This window comes from Catharus ustulatus, chromosome 3 (genome assembly GCF_009819885.2).
Source record: "Catharus ustulatus isolate bCatUst1 chromosome 3, bCatUst1.pri.v2, whole genome shotgun sequence".
NCBI lineage: Eukaryota > Metazoa > Chordata > Aves > Passeriformes > Turdidae > Catharus > Catharus ustulatus.
The window spans coordinates 79,239,810-79,256,317 of NC_046223.1; the positions used below are offsets into that span (position 1 = coordinate 79,239,810).

General features: G+C 34.4%; 1 protein-coding gene across 5 annotated transcripts in view; it reads left to right on the top strand.

Annotated features, from left to right (window-relative positions):
* EPHA7 (EPH receptor A7) overlaps nt 1–16,508 on the top strand; it is a 167,345-nt gene that overhangs the window by 110,783 nt on the left and 40,054 nt on the right. For all 5 annotated transcript variants that reach the window (XM_033054186.1, XM_033054187.1, XM_033054184.1 and 2 more), the window contains exons 6-7: nt 10,221–10,345; nt 13,847–14,015. In XM_033054186.1, the coding sequence (XP_032910077.1) occupies nt 10,221–10,345; nt 13,847–14,015 (294 nt within the window). The remainder of the gene's footprint in view (nt 1–10,220; nt 10,346–13,846; nt 14,016–16,508) is intronic.

The following is a 16,508-nucleotide window of genomic DNA, read 5'->3' on the forward strand; positions in this document are numbered from 1 at the left end:
AAGATTTTTCAAAGATCTTCAAGTGATGTTTTAGAACTTAAGGGTCTCAGTTTAAACAAGCAGGTTCTCTTTTTGGATGATTCCAGTGCACTTACCTCTCTGTCACAGGGAGCAAACTTGTTTGGGTGAACTTAAGCACTTGATTTATGTGTGCTGGACTTGCCTAAAAGGGAGGTGCACCCCAGGTGCCTAAGTTAGATTGACTATATCTCATCTACAATTACTTCTAATATATATAAAAAAAATTAAATAGAACCCATCTCAGTGAAATTGGCAAAGCTATTGTAATTTTTTTTCTTAAAAAAATATATTAAAAATTGTATCCAATTAATGATGTAGCTATGTTGCATAATCAGTTGTGGTAATTGTATTTTTAATTACTTTACCCTTAGGACCCGATTCTGATCTTGTTTCCATTGGTATAAAGCAAGGATAACTTAGATAAAATCAATGCAGCGAAACTAAGATTTAATTGATAAGAGGTCAGAATTGAACCCTAAATGATATGCTAAAAGTGGAGCTAATCAGAAGGCTAAATAGGTTTATAATTTGTGCAATTGACATTTTCGTAATCTAAATCTCCTAGAAGGTAACCTTTGGATACAGAACTTTGCTTTCCTTTAGAGTCTCATAGTATTCAGGGAAGTGAAGCCACTAGAAAACCTGTAACATGCACAAAAAAAAAAAAAACCAAAAAAAACTGTAGTAAATTCTTTCATTAAGTGATTGATCTGTTTCCAGCTTAATACATTTCTGTGTCAGACAAGTCTTTGAGCAAAATTTTCTGGTGAGCAGAACCTGGAGAAGCATTAAACCATAGCATGTTCTCAAATAGCAAAAAAAGAAAAAAAAAATTCCCCCAAATCCAAAGTTACTTCAAGCAGTAAAGGGAAGAATATTTAAGATATTTTTGAAAATATATACAGAGTTTACTCTTTGTGTAATAGGTGGTAGGAATACATGTTTTTAAAATTATGCTTTTTATCATATGTAGTTGCATAAGCCCTGGAAGTGTATTACAAGTTTTAATATTTTTGGTGTAAAAAAAGAAAATAAAAATATCAAAGAGATTTCCATACAACATTTGTTAGCTTTAAGTAAATATATGCATTATGTCTAAAGTATTTTTTGCTGTTGAATAGTGAGTATTTTTTGCTGTTGAATAGTGAGATGTTAATTTTTGTATAGTCAAATCAATCAAGTTAAATAGCTTTACTTTACATTCCCATGAAGATAAGGGATCTTCCAAAGTTACTTCATTTGGGACAATCAATGCTGTATCAAATAGATTTTTTCTCAGCTGAAAGAATGTAGGTGAATTTTTGTACATCAGGAGAAATTTTGAATATTGTGTTTATGTCAGTGGCAGTTCTCCACAGGAGTGACCTTGCTCTGGCCAGTGAAACTGCTTCCACAAGTGCTGACCTGGGGGACCATGGGCTCTCTGCTGTGCTTGACCTTCTCCTCGTGGACATGACTTTCCCTCCTCTGCATAGTCAATAACTTCAGCCTTACTGCTTCTGATATTTATCACTGTAGCAGAGATTCCCAGATGGATATTTATCCATCTTCTTAAATTCTAGAGAGTTATTGCTCTCTGGGAGAAAAACAGCTCATAACATGAGAGAAAAACTTTTTGCATGGAGTTCTTCCTGTATTCCCTGTGAATACTACCCATGCTGCTTTCAGAAATATGCCTATTGTTAGCAGTGCCATTATGATGCATTTTACAGGAATTTGGAAGGCTGTAACAGAAGTTGTTACACATTTGAGGAATGTTAGTAGAGTAATATTTTTTTCCCCACAGAACAATTGTATCTTTGGAAGCATCAGTTTGATCAAACCTCTGCCACATCATTATTGTTTTGTGCTGACATCTTTATAGAATATTTATATGCTTTTCTGTTAATATTTGATCCACTGTTTTAAATTTTTTTGGCATAGCACTTTGTTTCCAGATTTTGGTTGACTGTGTCTGAAAAAAAATTTGTTATAGGGCTGGAATTCACTCAGATGTGTTTTGGACATCTTACACTAAATAAACATAATCTAAATACTCCGTAGGCTTCCAAAGCCACTATTGTAAATCACCTCATACACTTCTCTAAAAGTAAAAATTCATTTTGCTGAAGTCAAATTAGAGCAGCAAACTTAGCTACATGGTACCAGTAAGAATGTATTAAGGGGGTTTTGTTGTTATTTTTTTTCCCCATGTGTAGCATCCTTGAAGCTGACATCTATTTGTGACTGAATAGATGACAGCATGAAATTCAATTACAGCAAACAGTCTCAGTCATTACACCTGTCTACTTCCAGAGAAAAGTATTTGTAAATTGTTTTTTATCCTTCTGTTCCCTAAAACCTATGTCTGTAATTGACACTTGCCAGCAGAGATGACTGGAGACAGAAGGAGAACATTATGTGTCTGAGTATCCCACCAGGGAAAAGAGTATCCTCATCTTTGGAGAGTTTTGTGGTGTTTTGTTTTCTTTAATGAAGAATAATATCTGTGTACCAAGGATTTACTGCAAGGCTGGTGGCAGATGTTTCTCTAAAAAAAAATAGAAAAAGTTATGAAAGATGAATCACAAAATAACACAGGACAAAAGAAAAAGCTAATTAACATAGAAATACTTCTTCTACAAAGGAAAACAAATGCTTCAGGAGAACAAAAGCCCCTCTCTGTTATTTGTAAGGCTGGTTTGTTACTCTAACACATTTGTAAGAATCAGGTTTGTGCCTGACATGTCAAAACTTATTCACAAAACAAGAGTTGTGGATATCTTGGGAGACGACGTTGTCACTTGTTACGCAACTCAGCATCCGTTCATCACTGATTGATGCCCAAGATGCCAGTTTTCAAAGAAATGAGATGCAGACATAACAGTAATATTTGTACCAAATGTCAGCCAGAAGAAACAGGGGAGTTCATAGAATGGGTCTAGATGTAGACTGTGACCAGAAAAAAAATCAAAACATGATAGACAAGCTGTCAGCCTGATCTTTCTATGCTGTTTCATTTCTTTCTGGTATATCCTTTTTCTTTCTTTCTATTGGTTTCCCTCCCCAGAATTTTGCCAGAGTAGACAGCATACAGAACAGATCTAGCTGCTGAGTTTTGGGTTTGATGAAGGAATTACCAACCCATTATGTATTTTAAATGCCTCAGATGTTTAAAAGGTATGAACAATTAGTAAATCACTACATATTTGGTAGCAATGCTCTTTGAGCATAAGCTTTCTTAGAAATTTGCTAGTGATATTAGGGGAAATCAGTATTTATTGTTCTTATCCTCACGGGTCCCTTCCAATTCACCATATTTTATGATTCTACTTTTTAATTGATATTTAACAATATAGTGCTTGGGCAACTACTGCTTCTGTTCTTCTCTGTAGATCAGCAAGTATTTTTGAGAGTTTCTAAGCCATAAAAGTAATGGCAAAGCATGTGATCAAGTAATGCAGTCAAGTATTACTTGACTGCTTTGCTTGTTCCCATGTACTCATGACATCCCCAAGTGGCTCAGAGCAACTGCGTGTGCCTCTGCTGATGGCTTACCCAGCGCTGTAAGTGCACTGTGTTATATTTATGAGCTGGAAAGTAAAGTGTGTCAGCGAGGAAGTTAAAATGGTTTCTCTGTAGGATATTGTTAGTGTAAAATATCTGATTTATTTGGGTCTTTTTTTGAATGCTGCAGCTTGTAAACACAGTGGGGAATTTCTCTGCCATTGATCCAAAGCAATGGGTACTAATGGCATAATACAGTGGTACTCAATAACCTTTTATCATGGGCTGCTTTGCAATGTGGAGGCTTAACTGAGGGGAGAGAAATGCACTGTAACAAAACAAAGGCTTGTAAATTTCTATCAATACATTTAATAATTTTTGGTTTAAGAGCTATCATGATCTTTTATGTTACCTGTTTTGCATGAATTATTATATAAATAACATCTAGAATAACATGAAAATTATTGTGCATATTAGTGCAAAGATTAAGTGAAATGTAAGCATTTTTTACAAGCATTTCAAGGACAGCTTATGGCAGTTTTCTATCATGGTTTTAGTAGCACTTGAGTGAGTGATATATTACAGTGCTGTGAATTTTTAAATAATTTGAATAATTAATATAATAAAAGTATAATAAGAATATAATAATATAAATTATAATAATAAAATATAAATTATAATCATAATAAATAATTAAAATACAATAAGAAATTTTTTTTCTTTCTCTCATAAAAGCTTTTGTATCTTTCTAAGAAACAGAATATATAAGTAAGGGAAATAGCTATACAGTAAACTGTTAAAATTTTCCCAGTACTGGCAATCCTGGTCAAAGCTCTTTTTACATCAGACAGCTCCTTAGAAGTAAGCAAGGGCATGTGTCCTGAAGCAAGGGAGGGCATGTATCCTGAGGTATCCTGTTTCAGAACAGCACAAAAAACAGTGTGGTGCCACATGCTGACCCCCAGATCCCTGACAGTGGCAGCTGCAATTCTTCAAGGTGTATAATCCGTTTGCCTTCCACTCTTATTTAGTAATTTTGGCAATTCTGATGCCTGTTTCCCTTGAGAGCAAACCAGAACATGGTTGGAGGCCAGTTTATGACTTCACTTACACTCTTCTCTCAGGAGCAAATCAGTGCTAAAGCTGATGCAGAAAAGTGCCCTTTGGGTAATCTGGATGCAGGACTGTAATGGAGTATGGTGAGCTTTGTATTCTCTTTCTGAACAACCATTTAAGAGTTAACAGCAGTATAATTTTCTGCTACTATTTTCAGATATATATATATACACACACTTATATATTCACATACATAATTATACATGTATATATACCTGAGTTCATTTTTCATTTGTTATTAGTAAAATGCCAGATTACAGTCTCACTTAAAATAGGCGTAGAGGCAAAACAGCTCTGTCATCCAGAGATTTCTGCTGAAAAAGGACACAGCAAAGACATGTTAAAACGAAATAACAGAGTAGGTTATAACCATTGAGATGCCAATATCCCTGTTTTTCTATGTTTTGCATCTGTTAGCAATGTCCCCTTCAGGCTCAATACTCAAAACACCCCTCAACTGCTGTACAACACTTGCAAAAAAATGGTTTATGTCACGTAAAACTTATATTGGGCCCTAAGATACTGCTTTACAGGGATGTAAAATTGAACTCCTTGCTGTTATAGGAAAATCTGGTGGTTTTGAATGATTCTTGCATACCTTCATGTTATGAAAATAAAAGATGCCAAAAGACATTTTTGTCCTTTGGAAAGTGCTGTAAGGGTGCTATCAAAGTGCCAGTGTTATTCTACTTCAGCAAGTACAAGAGGAAGCTCAGATTGACTTCAGTACATTATTGCTGTTGTAAGATAAGGAAATAAAAAAAAAGGTTAAGGAAGTCTGATAGCCCATTCATTCTTTAGAATTTGTGAAACTGGAGTTGCAAGGACAAGTTTGGTAGCATTTGTTAATATTGGGTTTAGTCCTGCACAAGGAGCATGTACTCCTGTTCATTTGCTAAATTTTCTGTATGAAGTGTGACTGCAGGATTGTAAACCCTTATTTCAAAGAATTTTAAGTATTTTGTTTCATATACACGAACTACTAAATACACAGGATGCTGCTTCTAGAGACAGTTTTTAAAAAGTCTCAAGTTTAAAGTCTCCATGACTGATGCTGTTGATGGAATTGAGACACATTCAATATTCAGGACTTTAGGAAATCACTGAGAAATGGATAGCTATGTTCCTTTTGCTGACTTATCTTTTTCAGTAAAAAGATGCTTACAGCTGGTTTTGTGCTAGCAATTGGTACATTATGCCTAATTCCTAAGTCCAGCTTCATATATTTAATTTTTCAGTTTTTAGTTGTTTACTTGGTTTTGGGGTTTTTTGGGTTTTTTTTTAAACTGGTTTTGGGGTTTGTTTGTTTGGGGTTTTTTTGTTGTTGTTTTGCTTTGGTTTTTTTGGTGGTGATGTGTTCTGATACACCTCTCTTTGCCTTCTGGAAAGCACACTATAGATCAAGGAAAATGTTAGTCTTGAGAACTGGAGAAGAGCTAAGGATAGAGATTAAAGGTATGAGAAGTATTATAGGATAAAATTTTCGAATTACTCTGGACTAAAAGTAGCAATTTCCGAAACAATTGCTACAGTTTTTGATACCTTAATATTTGCACATATAAATAATGTACCATATGCTTGGCTTAGCAGTATGGATGGAACACATCAGTCTACTAGATGCAATATTCTCGCTGGTACAGAATATATCCTTGGAATATCCTGCTCTTTTTGTCACCTCAGTTTTACTTTTTCTATGACTTGATCTGAAAATGATGACCAGCTTGAAATCTATATAACTTGAAGGCTTTATCAGTAAAACCCAGCACAGTCATATTTCTCAGTGGCTGTGATGTTGAAACCTGGGGAAAATCAATTTTTTCTTTTGCTGAATGGTATATTTGAAGCATTTAAAAAAGGTGAATGAGTGTGCTGAGGGCCTGTCATTCTCAAAGTACTTTCTTATGCTGCATGTGTAGGTACATCTGCCTGTTAGCCCTAAGAGGTTGTGTGTGTTTGATGCATTGGATGTTGTGTCAGCAGGATGAAGAAAAAGAGGAGATGAGGTATATCAGAAAGGAAGTTGATAGCAAATGGTGTTTTGAGCAGCCTGTATCCCTCCATGTAATATATTATGGAAATAATGATTCTGTCGAGTGATGCTTCTTTGTAAACTGAAGTGATACAGTAGGGATTATGGATGCTCAAGTCATTCAGGACTGGGCATTTAGTTGTCTAGAAATGCTGTAAGAGAGAGGTCTTTGCCATAAAGGACTTCATTAGAGATGCAGTGGCAAGAAGTAAATTACTAGAAGAAAACACCCTGAAGTAGTTCATTATTATTGTTATTATCATTATTGGTTTAGCTAGAAATGGGAACAAATATGTTATTTTTTAATCCTGTTTTATAGAGTTATCTATTTTATTTAATTTCATTCCCTAACTTATCTTGTATTTAAGGATGAATTGCATATTTAGCTCATTTTCAAGCTTGCTTCAAAACCATAAGAAGTTTTTAATTAATTAGCATAGATAGGTAATGAGAAGTTGGCTAAAGGTTTAAAAGGCAGTGTAAGGAAGCCATAACAAATAAAACATGAATGTAAAACCATCTGTAAGAATACCACAGAGAGAATACAGAGGAAATTATTATACTAGAATAAAGAACAAAATTCTTCTGACCTGCACACTCTCATTAAGCAGAGATCAAAAAATGCAGCCCAAAAGGCAGGATAAAGATAGCCTACCCTCTCACATCAATGGATTGGCTTATGTGGCTGCTCTAGTTTGAAGATTTCTGTGCTGTGAAAACAAGCTGGTGTTCCTTGCCAGAGGAAGATACTCTGGCTTCAGTCAATTTAATGATTCCCTTTTCCCCCCGAAAAACATGGGGACTCAAAATAAGCATGCTGCATTTTAGGAATCTCATGTTGGTATAGGAACTATATGCAACATAATTGTCTTCAGAGCTACCAACATAGGCAAGGTTGGACTGCAGGTTTGAACTTTCTCTTTTTCCTCAAAGGAAATGAAAGGTAGCACAACTTTTTTTAGTGTTGCGTGCAAAACCCTCCCCCAAAAAAAAATCACCAAAAAAACCCCACACAAACCCCAAACCATACCAAACGATTTTGAATGCTGTCTTGCAATGTTGATAAATCAGTGGGATTTTATTTTGAATGGCAATTCTTTAAGAATGGAATATGCCTGTTTTTGATATACTTCGTGCAGGTGTTAAGTAGGAATGTTGCACAGTGCATTTCATTTCCTCAATTAAAATCTTCCCCCTCTCTCAGCCCCTCCTCCTTCACATTCCTGTTCCTTCCCCACATACACAGAGTTAAGTAATATCGTGTTTATTTTGCTTCACTGCTTAAAGAAAAATAAATGCTGTAGCCAACAGAATGAAAAAAATTGATAAGCAAAAACAAAAAGCAGGAAACATAGAGAACAAATGCCAGTGACCTAGGTAATATAAAATTGTTCAATGATAAGTACCAACATTAACAATTTCAGACACCTAAAAATGTAAGATTAGCAATTTGAGAAACATTTATCTGGGTGAGATAGAAAATTATACATGAAACATAATGACCTCTCTGAAATTCCTTAAGGATACAGAGGTACTTATTTAGGCAAAGAAGACAACTAGTTAATCATGTCAAAGAAAACTAGACAGTAAATTAGTTTGCTGCATTCTGGAGTCCTAGCTATGAAAAAGAATATATTTCACTAATTAAAGAGTTAGAATACTCCAAGCTTTCAGAAAGAGAATTCAAGGAGAGTGAGACTGATCCTGGTTTTGTGCAGCAACCCAGGATATTTGTCTGATACAATTTTACAATTTTATCAGGCAGCCTAGAGAAAGAGATCTTCAACTTTGATTATATTGATTATATATAGCATAATAGTTCATAATGAAAATTACCATGTATGGCTTAAATCCCTAATTTCCATGTATTCTTGGAGCCTCCAATGAAATGTAAACAAATTTTAAAAACCTACATGACAATATATGTTATAGTTTTAAAAAATCCTATAAACTTCAAAATTGAAGTAAGAAGTTAGCAATCTGGTTTGATTTTCAGAGGATTATTTTCTTGGTTGTGCTGTAGGTATTTTAATTTTATCATTATGTTTTTATGCCTAATGATACAGGAGTGTGCATTCTAGATGCTTTATGTTATTTGAAAAACTAGAGAAAGTGAAGACCACTTTACTGCTTGGGATAAGAATTGTGTTTTATCTGAAGACTACATGATTTTACATAGTGAAAGCTTTAAACCCAGTTCTGAAATAAGGTTGTCATTTTTTTGCCCAAAAGATTTACAGTTTTCAGGTTTTGTTAAACAAAAATTTCAATAAAGAGTAAGTATTAGAATCTGTGTTAGAAAAATACATAAATTTATCTCTAATTTAATATATCTTTAGTATTATCTCTAGGGTATTATTTCTAATAAATTTATCTCAGACACCTTTCCTGTGTCTGAGTGTGCTCCTTATGCATGTAAATGACACTTAGCTTTTAACTGTAGGGGGCTGAAGGCCAGGTCCTCTCTTTATTTATCTTTTGCATGAACAAAATTGATTTCCATTAAACTGAATGAGAACAAGATCAAGTTCTGCATGGTTCCAATACCATAAGTGTTTTTCAAAGTGCTTAGTTTTACAGGACTTTTTGTTCTAAATTCAGTGTGTATGTTTGAGGAAGACTGTAATGTGTTTGGCCACCTTTGTTGCTGCACATCAGCAAACTATCTGCTGTCTTTCACATTAAAAATAAATGGAGAAAGCGAGTTATTTTTTCAGTCTCACAGTTTATTACATTCTCTCTTAAACATTTTTATATGAGTGTCAATGTTTATAATGCTTTTATATTGGGTTTGGATTTTTTAATTTCAAGCGGTCCTTGTTTGTGGGCGATATTCATTAGGAAACTCAGTGAGTGTATATGTGCATGCACGAAGTGTGCATTTATTTATATCTCTCTAGAGTGAGGCGGAGGAAGACAGTGTCCCCTTTGTTCCTAAGATCTGCTCCTTAAATTGTCTTGCACTTTTAAAAATGTTAAGACCAAATATGGAAACTTAGCTCTAAAGAGAAAATGTCCTGGAAGGGTTTGAACTAATGAAAAAGAGTGGGCTTAGTCTCTTAACAAAGTCGTTTTCATCACCATCGTGCCGTAATTAGATAATGTTAGAGATTATTTCTAAGCAGAACCAGTATTAGTCATATCAAATCAGCCTAAAATGTGATTTTGTTTCTAAAGATTATTTCTCTCTTTTTGTGTGTTTCAGAAACATACTCAATAAATATTTAGACTCTTAATTTACTACTCATCAATCTACAAATTTGATTTGCTATCATCATCAGAATTAATTTGCTTAATTGTTTTTCCTCTTCCATCAATCTCAGTTTTGCACTAACTCGAACAATGACACCTTTTGCTGTTTGCACTGTAGTTCGATTTCTGTTCTAAGTTTATGAACAGTAATAGGGATCTGCTAGAATATTCATTAGCTTTGAATTGTGAGCTATGAAAAGGTGCTTTCTTTTACCTTAATGGAAGTGGCTCAGCATGGGGTGGATCAGTAATGACATTTGATTTTAGGCATCCAACAAATTTGCTTTTTATTTATTGACACATCTTGTCCAAACAGCTCCCTCGCAAGTTAGTGGCGTAATGAAAGAAAGAGTGCTGCAGAGGAGCGTGGAGCTTTCCTGGCAGGAACCAGAACATCCCAATGGAGTCATTACTGAATATGAAATCAAGTATTATGAGAAAGTAAGTGCTAAGATTATCTGTAATGTGCAACAATGTGTTGTTTGCTTTATGTTGGCTTGCTGCATTGTGGAAGTGTTAAAGTCATCAACTACCCCATCTCTCCAAAGTCTGTGATTTTGCTTTTAATAACTAGCTAAATCCTGCAATTATTATTGCTATCATATGTCTCACATATTGTATTTTGGCATACTAAAAATGAAAAATACACTTGAAATCTGCCTTTCTTTCCTTTTTTTCAAAATTCTTAAGTAGTACTTGGGTATTTTTACCATTATATTGATGTTTTTACCTCTATTCTACCTTGTGTTTGAAGCTTGTTTCATTTCCTTCTGTATCAATGTAATTCTAGTCTTGAAATGATGTATCAAGTACAACTCCCAACTGCAATTTGTATTTCCTTATGAGCTGGGCAGCTTCTACTTGATGTCTGAAAATTTTCAAAACTTCCTAGACTTTTAGGAAATAAATATTCCTTATTTGTCCTTTTAAAAAGGACCAGGACTGTGAAATTTATTTTTCAGTTGTTCTCTCAACATAATAATGAATTGAAGGCTGTTTTTCAATAGTAGATGAAGTGATCTCTGTTTCTGGTAGAGTGAAATCGCAATCTTACTGATGTCAGTTGGAGTTTTGCCATTCATTTCAGCATGTCTAGGGCTTCATTCATGATAACTTTGAAGTACTGCACAATAAAAAAATTCTGACAACCGTAAACTGGATGAAAGCAGAGTGAAGGCAGGTTGTGCAGCTCTATGTTTGTCATGGGACCCAGACTAAGTTTGGCTCCTCCAGATTCCCTGGGAAATTGACTGCATAACGTAACATACTCCTAATTTTTATAAAACATTTGGTTAAAAAAAAAAAAACAAACGGAAACAAATAAGAATAAAGGGGCTCCTTTGTGGTCAATCAAGAAGACATTTCTGCAGGCAAGGTAACAGTGCCCTATATCAAAAAGCCCATGTCATCTTACTGGGTAACACAGAATTAGGTAAATTCAGCCCAGATTGGGTGTAATGTCAAGTGTCATATTTTATTTTCAGTGCTGAATTGCACAAATATACTTATCAAAAGATCTTTGTATGATTTGGAAGGGAATAGATTTTTTATTTGTTGATTCTAACTTCCAGTTTAGGTTGTTCACTCTAACGGTTCTTGTAACAAAATCTAGCAGATAGGTACAGATAGCTAAATAATTCTATGTATTTTTAAAACTTTACATATTTAGAAAGGGCAAAACTGTCCTCTGAACTAAAAAAAAAAAAAAAAAAAGATAACCAAAGAACCACAATCCTTGGAATTTTTTTTTTAATGTGCAGAGCAGTTTCTAATCTGTTCAAATAAAATAATTTATATAGGTAGTGTAAAATTACATAAAAATGACCAAGACATCCAGCTTTTTATATAATGATAGTTTTTAGAATGTGGCTTTTACTATTTTGCCTGTATACTAATTTAAAATAACCAGCAGAATTTAATTGCCAGTTGTCTATGTAAAGAGAAAAACTGATGTTAAAGTTTTGGGGTTTTGGTTTTTTGTGGAGTTTTTTTGTTTGTTTGGTTTTGTTTTGGTTTGTTTTGGTTTTTTTAATGGAAGGACATCTTCCAGTATTTTACTTAGTACAGTGAAATTAATAAAAGAGAATAAAAATCTCATTCTAACAGTCACAGATAAACTGGACTATATAACTTTAGCAGAGGCAATTTTTGAACAAATACTGAAATGTTGTTTTCCTTAAAAAAAAAAGAATTTCAGCTTTAAAATTACTTCATATTCTTCTTCCTCAGAATGAGAGAGGCTGTTTAAGTTTTGTTCCACTAGTTTAAAAGAAAAGAAAAATAAAAGGATTTGAACTTTCAGCTTCTTTTAGAGTCAAATTAAATCAAACATTTTTGTTGTTCTGAAATACTCCGATAAGTGTTTTTTTCACATCTCACTTCTGGCTAGGGCTACAATGGAAACTGCCTGAAGTCTCCAAAGTAAGCCTGTCCTGTGAGATTTCGAGCACAAGTTATTTTTATTGTTTTGGTTTTTTTATTTTTTTTTTTTTTAATACAAGGACTGTTGGCAATTCAAATAAGCCTCATTTATGCATTAAAACCCAAACTGAAATTCCACTGCGGCTTACAGTCCTGAACCTGACTGTTTATGGTTTCCTTACACTTGTTTCTCATCTCTCAAGCATTCCCGTTCTTTCTCACATACCAACATACATTCTGCCATGGTCCTCACTTACAGATGATTTAAATTCTCTTGGAGAAGATATGGCAAATTGTTGCTAGCCAAGACTGTGGGCTTGCTCGGGTAACAGACTGGGCAAGAACCAGAACTTACTGAATCTGAGAAAAGAAATCAAGTATGTCTCTATAGCCCTGTATTTCAGCAAAAGCCTTTGCTGCATTACTGACTGTGACAGGGAAGGCTCTCCATCATTTTTAGCTGGTGAAGTATTATTGAAATGAGTTACAGATTTATTCCTTCCCTCTGTATCCGTCTCATTAGCACTGCTGTGTACGGCTCATGCTTCTCTGGTCATGTGGTGCATTCAGATGGTTGGTTAATTCATCTCTTCTGCCCTTCAAATCAGGGTTGCATCTGCCACCAAAAATCAACAGGGCTTCACATATCTATGCTGAAACATAATCTGTGTCAGTAAATGTGATGAATAAGTATAGCTTTTTGAATACTCTAATGATCTGTGATACAGCTTTTGTACTATTTGAAAGTGAGTTATTACTCATAGGGTTTGTAATCTTACAGCTTCAAATTTGTGGAGTGTCATACTGAGCTTCTTTCCCTGGGTTCCTCTTTATGCCTTAGAGTCTCAAACTGAGAAAAGACTAAAAGCCAGAGATAAAAATCTGAAGTGAAAACTGAGTTAAGGACCTCAGAAATTATGCAAAATCTAGCCAATTATACATTGGCGATATTGTATTTTTTAGAGGTGATGGAAGGTTACAGTGTCAAAGTAATGATGTCAGTTTTTCTATTCATTTCACAATGTCTAGGACTTCATTCATGATAATTTTGAAGCACTCTAGAAATAAAAAAAATTCTGACAACTATAAATTGAATTAATACAGAATGAAGGCAGCTTGTTCAGCTCTATGTTTGTCGTGTTCTGACCATGAAAGAAAAATCTCCCCATCCTTGAACTGTTTAGACCTCCCAGATTCCCTGGAAAGCTGTGGTTGAGCTATTTCTCATCAAAATTTCACAAAATTTAATCAGAGCCAGAAAAACAATCGTTTTTTGTTTGGGTGTTTTCTGAGTGAAAACATGAGCATCCCATTTGAATTTTATGTTACATTTAGAGCTCTTCATTGCATTGACAATGTTTTGTAATACTCCATAGAATATGCTTTATTTTTGTTGTTGAGGGAAAAGAGCATTCAGCAAATTGAAATAAACTACCCAGGCCGGCTGTCAGTTGCTGTTGTGAAATCATGATAAAATCTTATCTGTAAATGTCATTTAATCTTTTGTCTTATTGTTTCCAGGATCAAAGGGAGAGGACCTATTCAACTGTGAAAACCAAGTCCACTTCAGCTTCTATTAATAACCTAAAGCCAGGAACAGTGTATGTTTTCCAGATTCGTGCTTTTACTGCTGCTGGTTATGGAAATTACAGCCCCAGACTGGATGTTGCCACACTGGAAGAAGCCACAGGTAAGGAATTAGGAAATTAACCCTCCCTAGAGGTAATAAGGAAAGCAAGAAAGGAAAGAGTCATAAGCAATATAATTGCGATTAGAAAGAATTCAGTTCTACAAGAAGGTGTATTTTTGTCATTGTCTTTTGAAGGATGAGCTTCCATAATTTATTTTACCATAGAAGTGAAAATTAGTCCTATAATGGCTGGAGGAGATTTGTTACATATCAGGTTCTTCTCCTTTGCTGTCCTTCTATCCTTCTAGTACACAAACACTTTTTTTTTTAAATTCAAATGCACACTTATTTTTCCCCACAAAAGAAGTGAGTAACAGCGAGCTCATATATAACTCAACTAGATTCTTCTGTAACTGGGGAGAGAAGGAAGGAGGAGATTTCAACCCACAAACACTTCTCCATGCCATTTTTTTCCATTTGATTTTCTGGGAAAAAAACAACCAAACAAACAAAAACAACTTGGTAGTTTTGTTTATGTGCATGTCTTCATCTGTAAGTCCATCTGTAGTGTATTTTGAATTAATTGGCAATTTAATTTAATAAAGAAATGGGAATCTCAAAGATACTAGGTTCCTTTCAGGCTCATATAGCAAGTTGTAAGCTGTGTAACAAAAAAACTTCTTCCATCAGTGAGACCTAGTAGCCGTGAGCCCCTTCACAGGAACTGTGTCCCTGGCAGCTCCACCAGCCTGTTGCAGACCCAAATTTGGTTACCCTGGTTTAGAGCATTTGCCTCACGTTGATGTTGACATCAGGTCAGTGGGATTTAGAGCTGGGAATATAGGAATGCATAGCTTAAGGGTATAGATGCCATACCCTCTATGCATCCTATGCAGCAGTCTAAGACAGTGTGCAGACACTCATTATTGCATCCTATTAATTGCAGCCAGGTGTGGCCTGAACAACTTGTGGTTATTCTTAATATACAGTAGTTAGGTCTTGATTCCTCCTTAGTTCCACACAAAATATAAAAACTATAAATAATTAATAATACCACATATCTAATAGACATAATTGAAACAGTAATTATCATAACAGCAGCAGTAAGCTGTTATTACTAATATTATTAGCTCTGTGTCTAATAGCATACTTCCCATCTGTAGAAAGAGTCAGTAGCAGAATCCCTGTTTTGCAAAATGGGAACCTGAGGTACAGCCAGAAGTAATTTCTTATTTTGAATAGTTTTCTGGAAAACAAATTAGAAGTCTGTCATAATAAGTTTCTACTAATTAGATAATTTATTGTCCATAGTGGTTTAAAATTAGTACATCAAAATATTTCCCCAACATTTCCTTAATTATCTGAGTATTTATTACATACTAAATGTAAGCAGACTGGTAGCTGCTAAGATTAGCAAAGATGATTTCAAAGATAAACAGTTTTGACTGGAGTTTGGGCAACATATGGGAGATTAGGAAATCCTATAATAAATGCATCACTGACCACTCTCCTGTACTCCTTTTTTGACTCAGATGATGATAAAATGCATATAAACCACAAAGATTCTTGGCCAGGACGCACAGCAGGTTTCTTTTGTGACAGGCCATGCTTTGAGATGCTATGAAAAATGTCCTGTGTTTTCATTAAAGAAAATTCTAGAAGTAGCATATTTTCCATTGTCTTAAGACAACATTAGAAACATAATTCCTAGAAGGAATAAGTATCCAAAATTTCCCATATACAGTTTTTGAAAACAGTGAAAATGTTGGTAAAAAGATAGCAAATTCCATTAAACTATTCTAAAATTGTTTTACACAAACGTATTTGTTTATTGTATTTTATTTATAGTTTTATCAGAGCTTACAGGCTCATCAAATTTGTCTATTGTTAGCATGTTAAAGGAAGACCTTTATTGGATTGTTTTTGGGAAATATAACTCAAGGGAAGTACCATGCAGTTTAGAGGCTTTGGTTTCTCATTATTTCAGTGGATTTCTAGCTTTTAAACATGTCAAAATATTTTAAGAAAAAAATACACACATATATATATATATATTTATGTAAGAATATATGTATAATGACCACCACATCCAGTTAGTCATGTTACCTACCTAGATCTGTCCTGGCACTTCCACTGGTTGACACTGTTTGGTTGGTGCTGATTTTTGAATTGTGGGCTGTTTTCTGAATTGTTATAGAAACTGTACAGCCACTTTTCAATATTTGAGGAACTATATCCATGATATTAATATTATCTGATAAATAAAATATACATATATTATACCTGTATTGGATCGTATCATACGTGTTGGGTATTGCATAGATATTTACGGAAAAAAATCGCAATTATGAAGTAAATATGCTTTATAAAAGCAGACTGTTTCTATTCTACGCTGTGTTTGCCACAGATCAATCAATGGCTCTAGTCATATTTTTTTTGTTGGCTGATTATTAGAAACAGAAGTCCCTCTGGAAAAACACACACATGTATAAAATATCACTTAAGTGTCAATTTTATCTGTTGGTTCACTGAAGTTTTTAAAAGTCAAGTTAA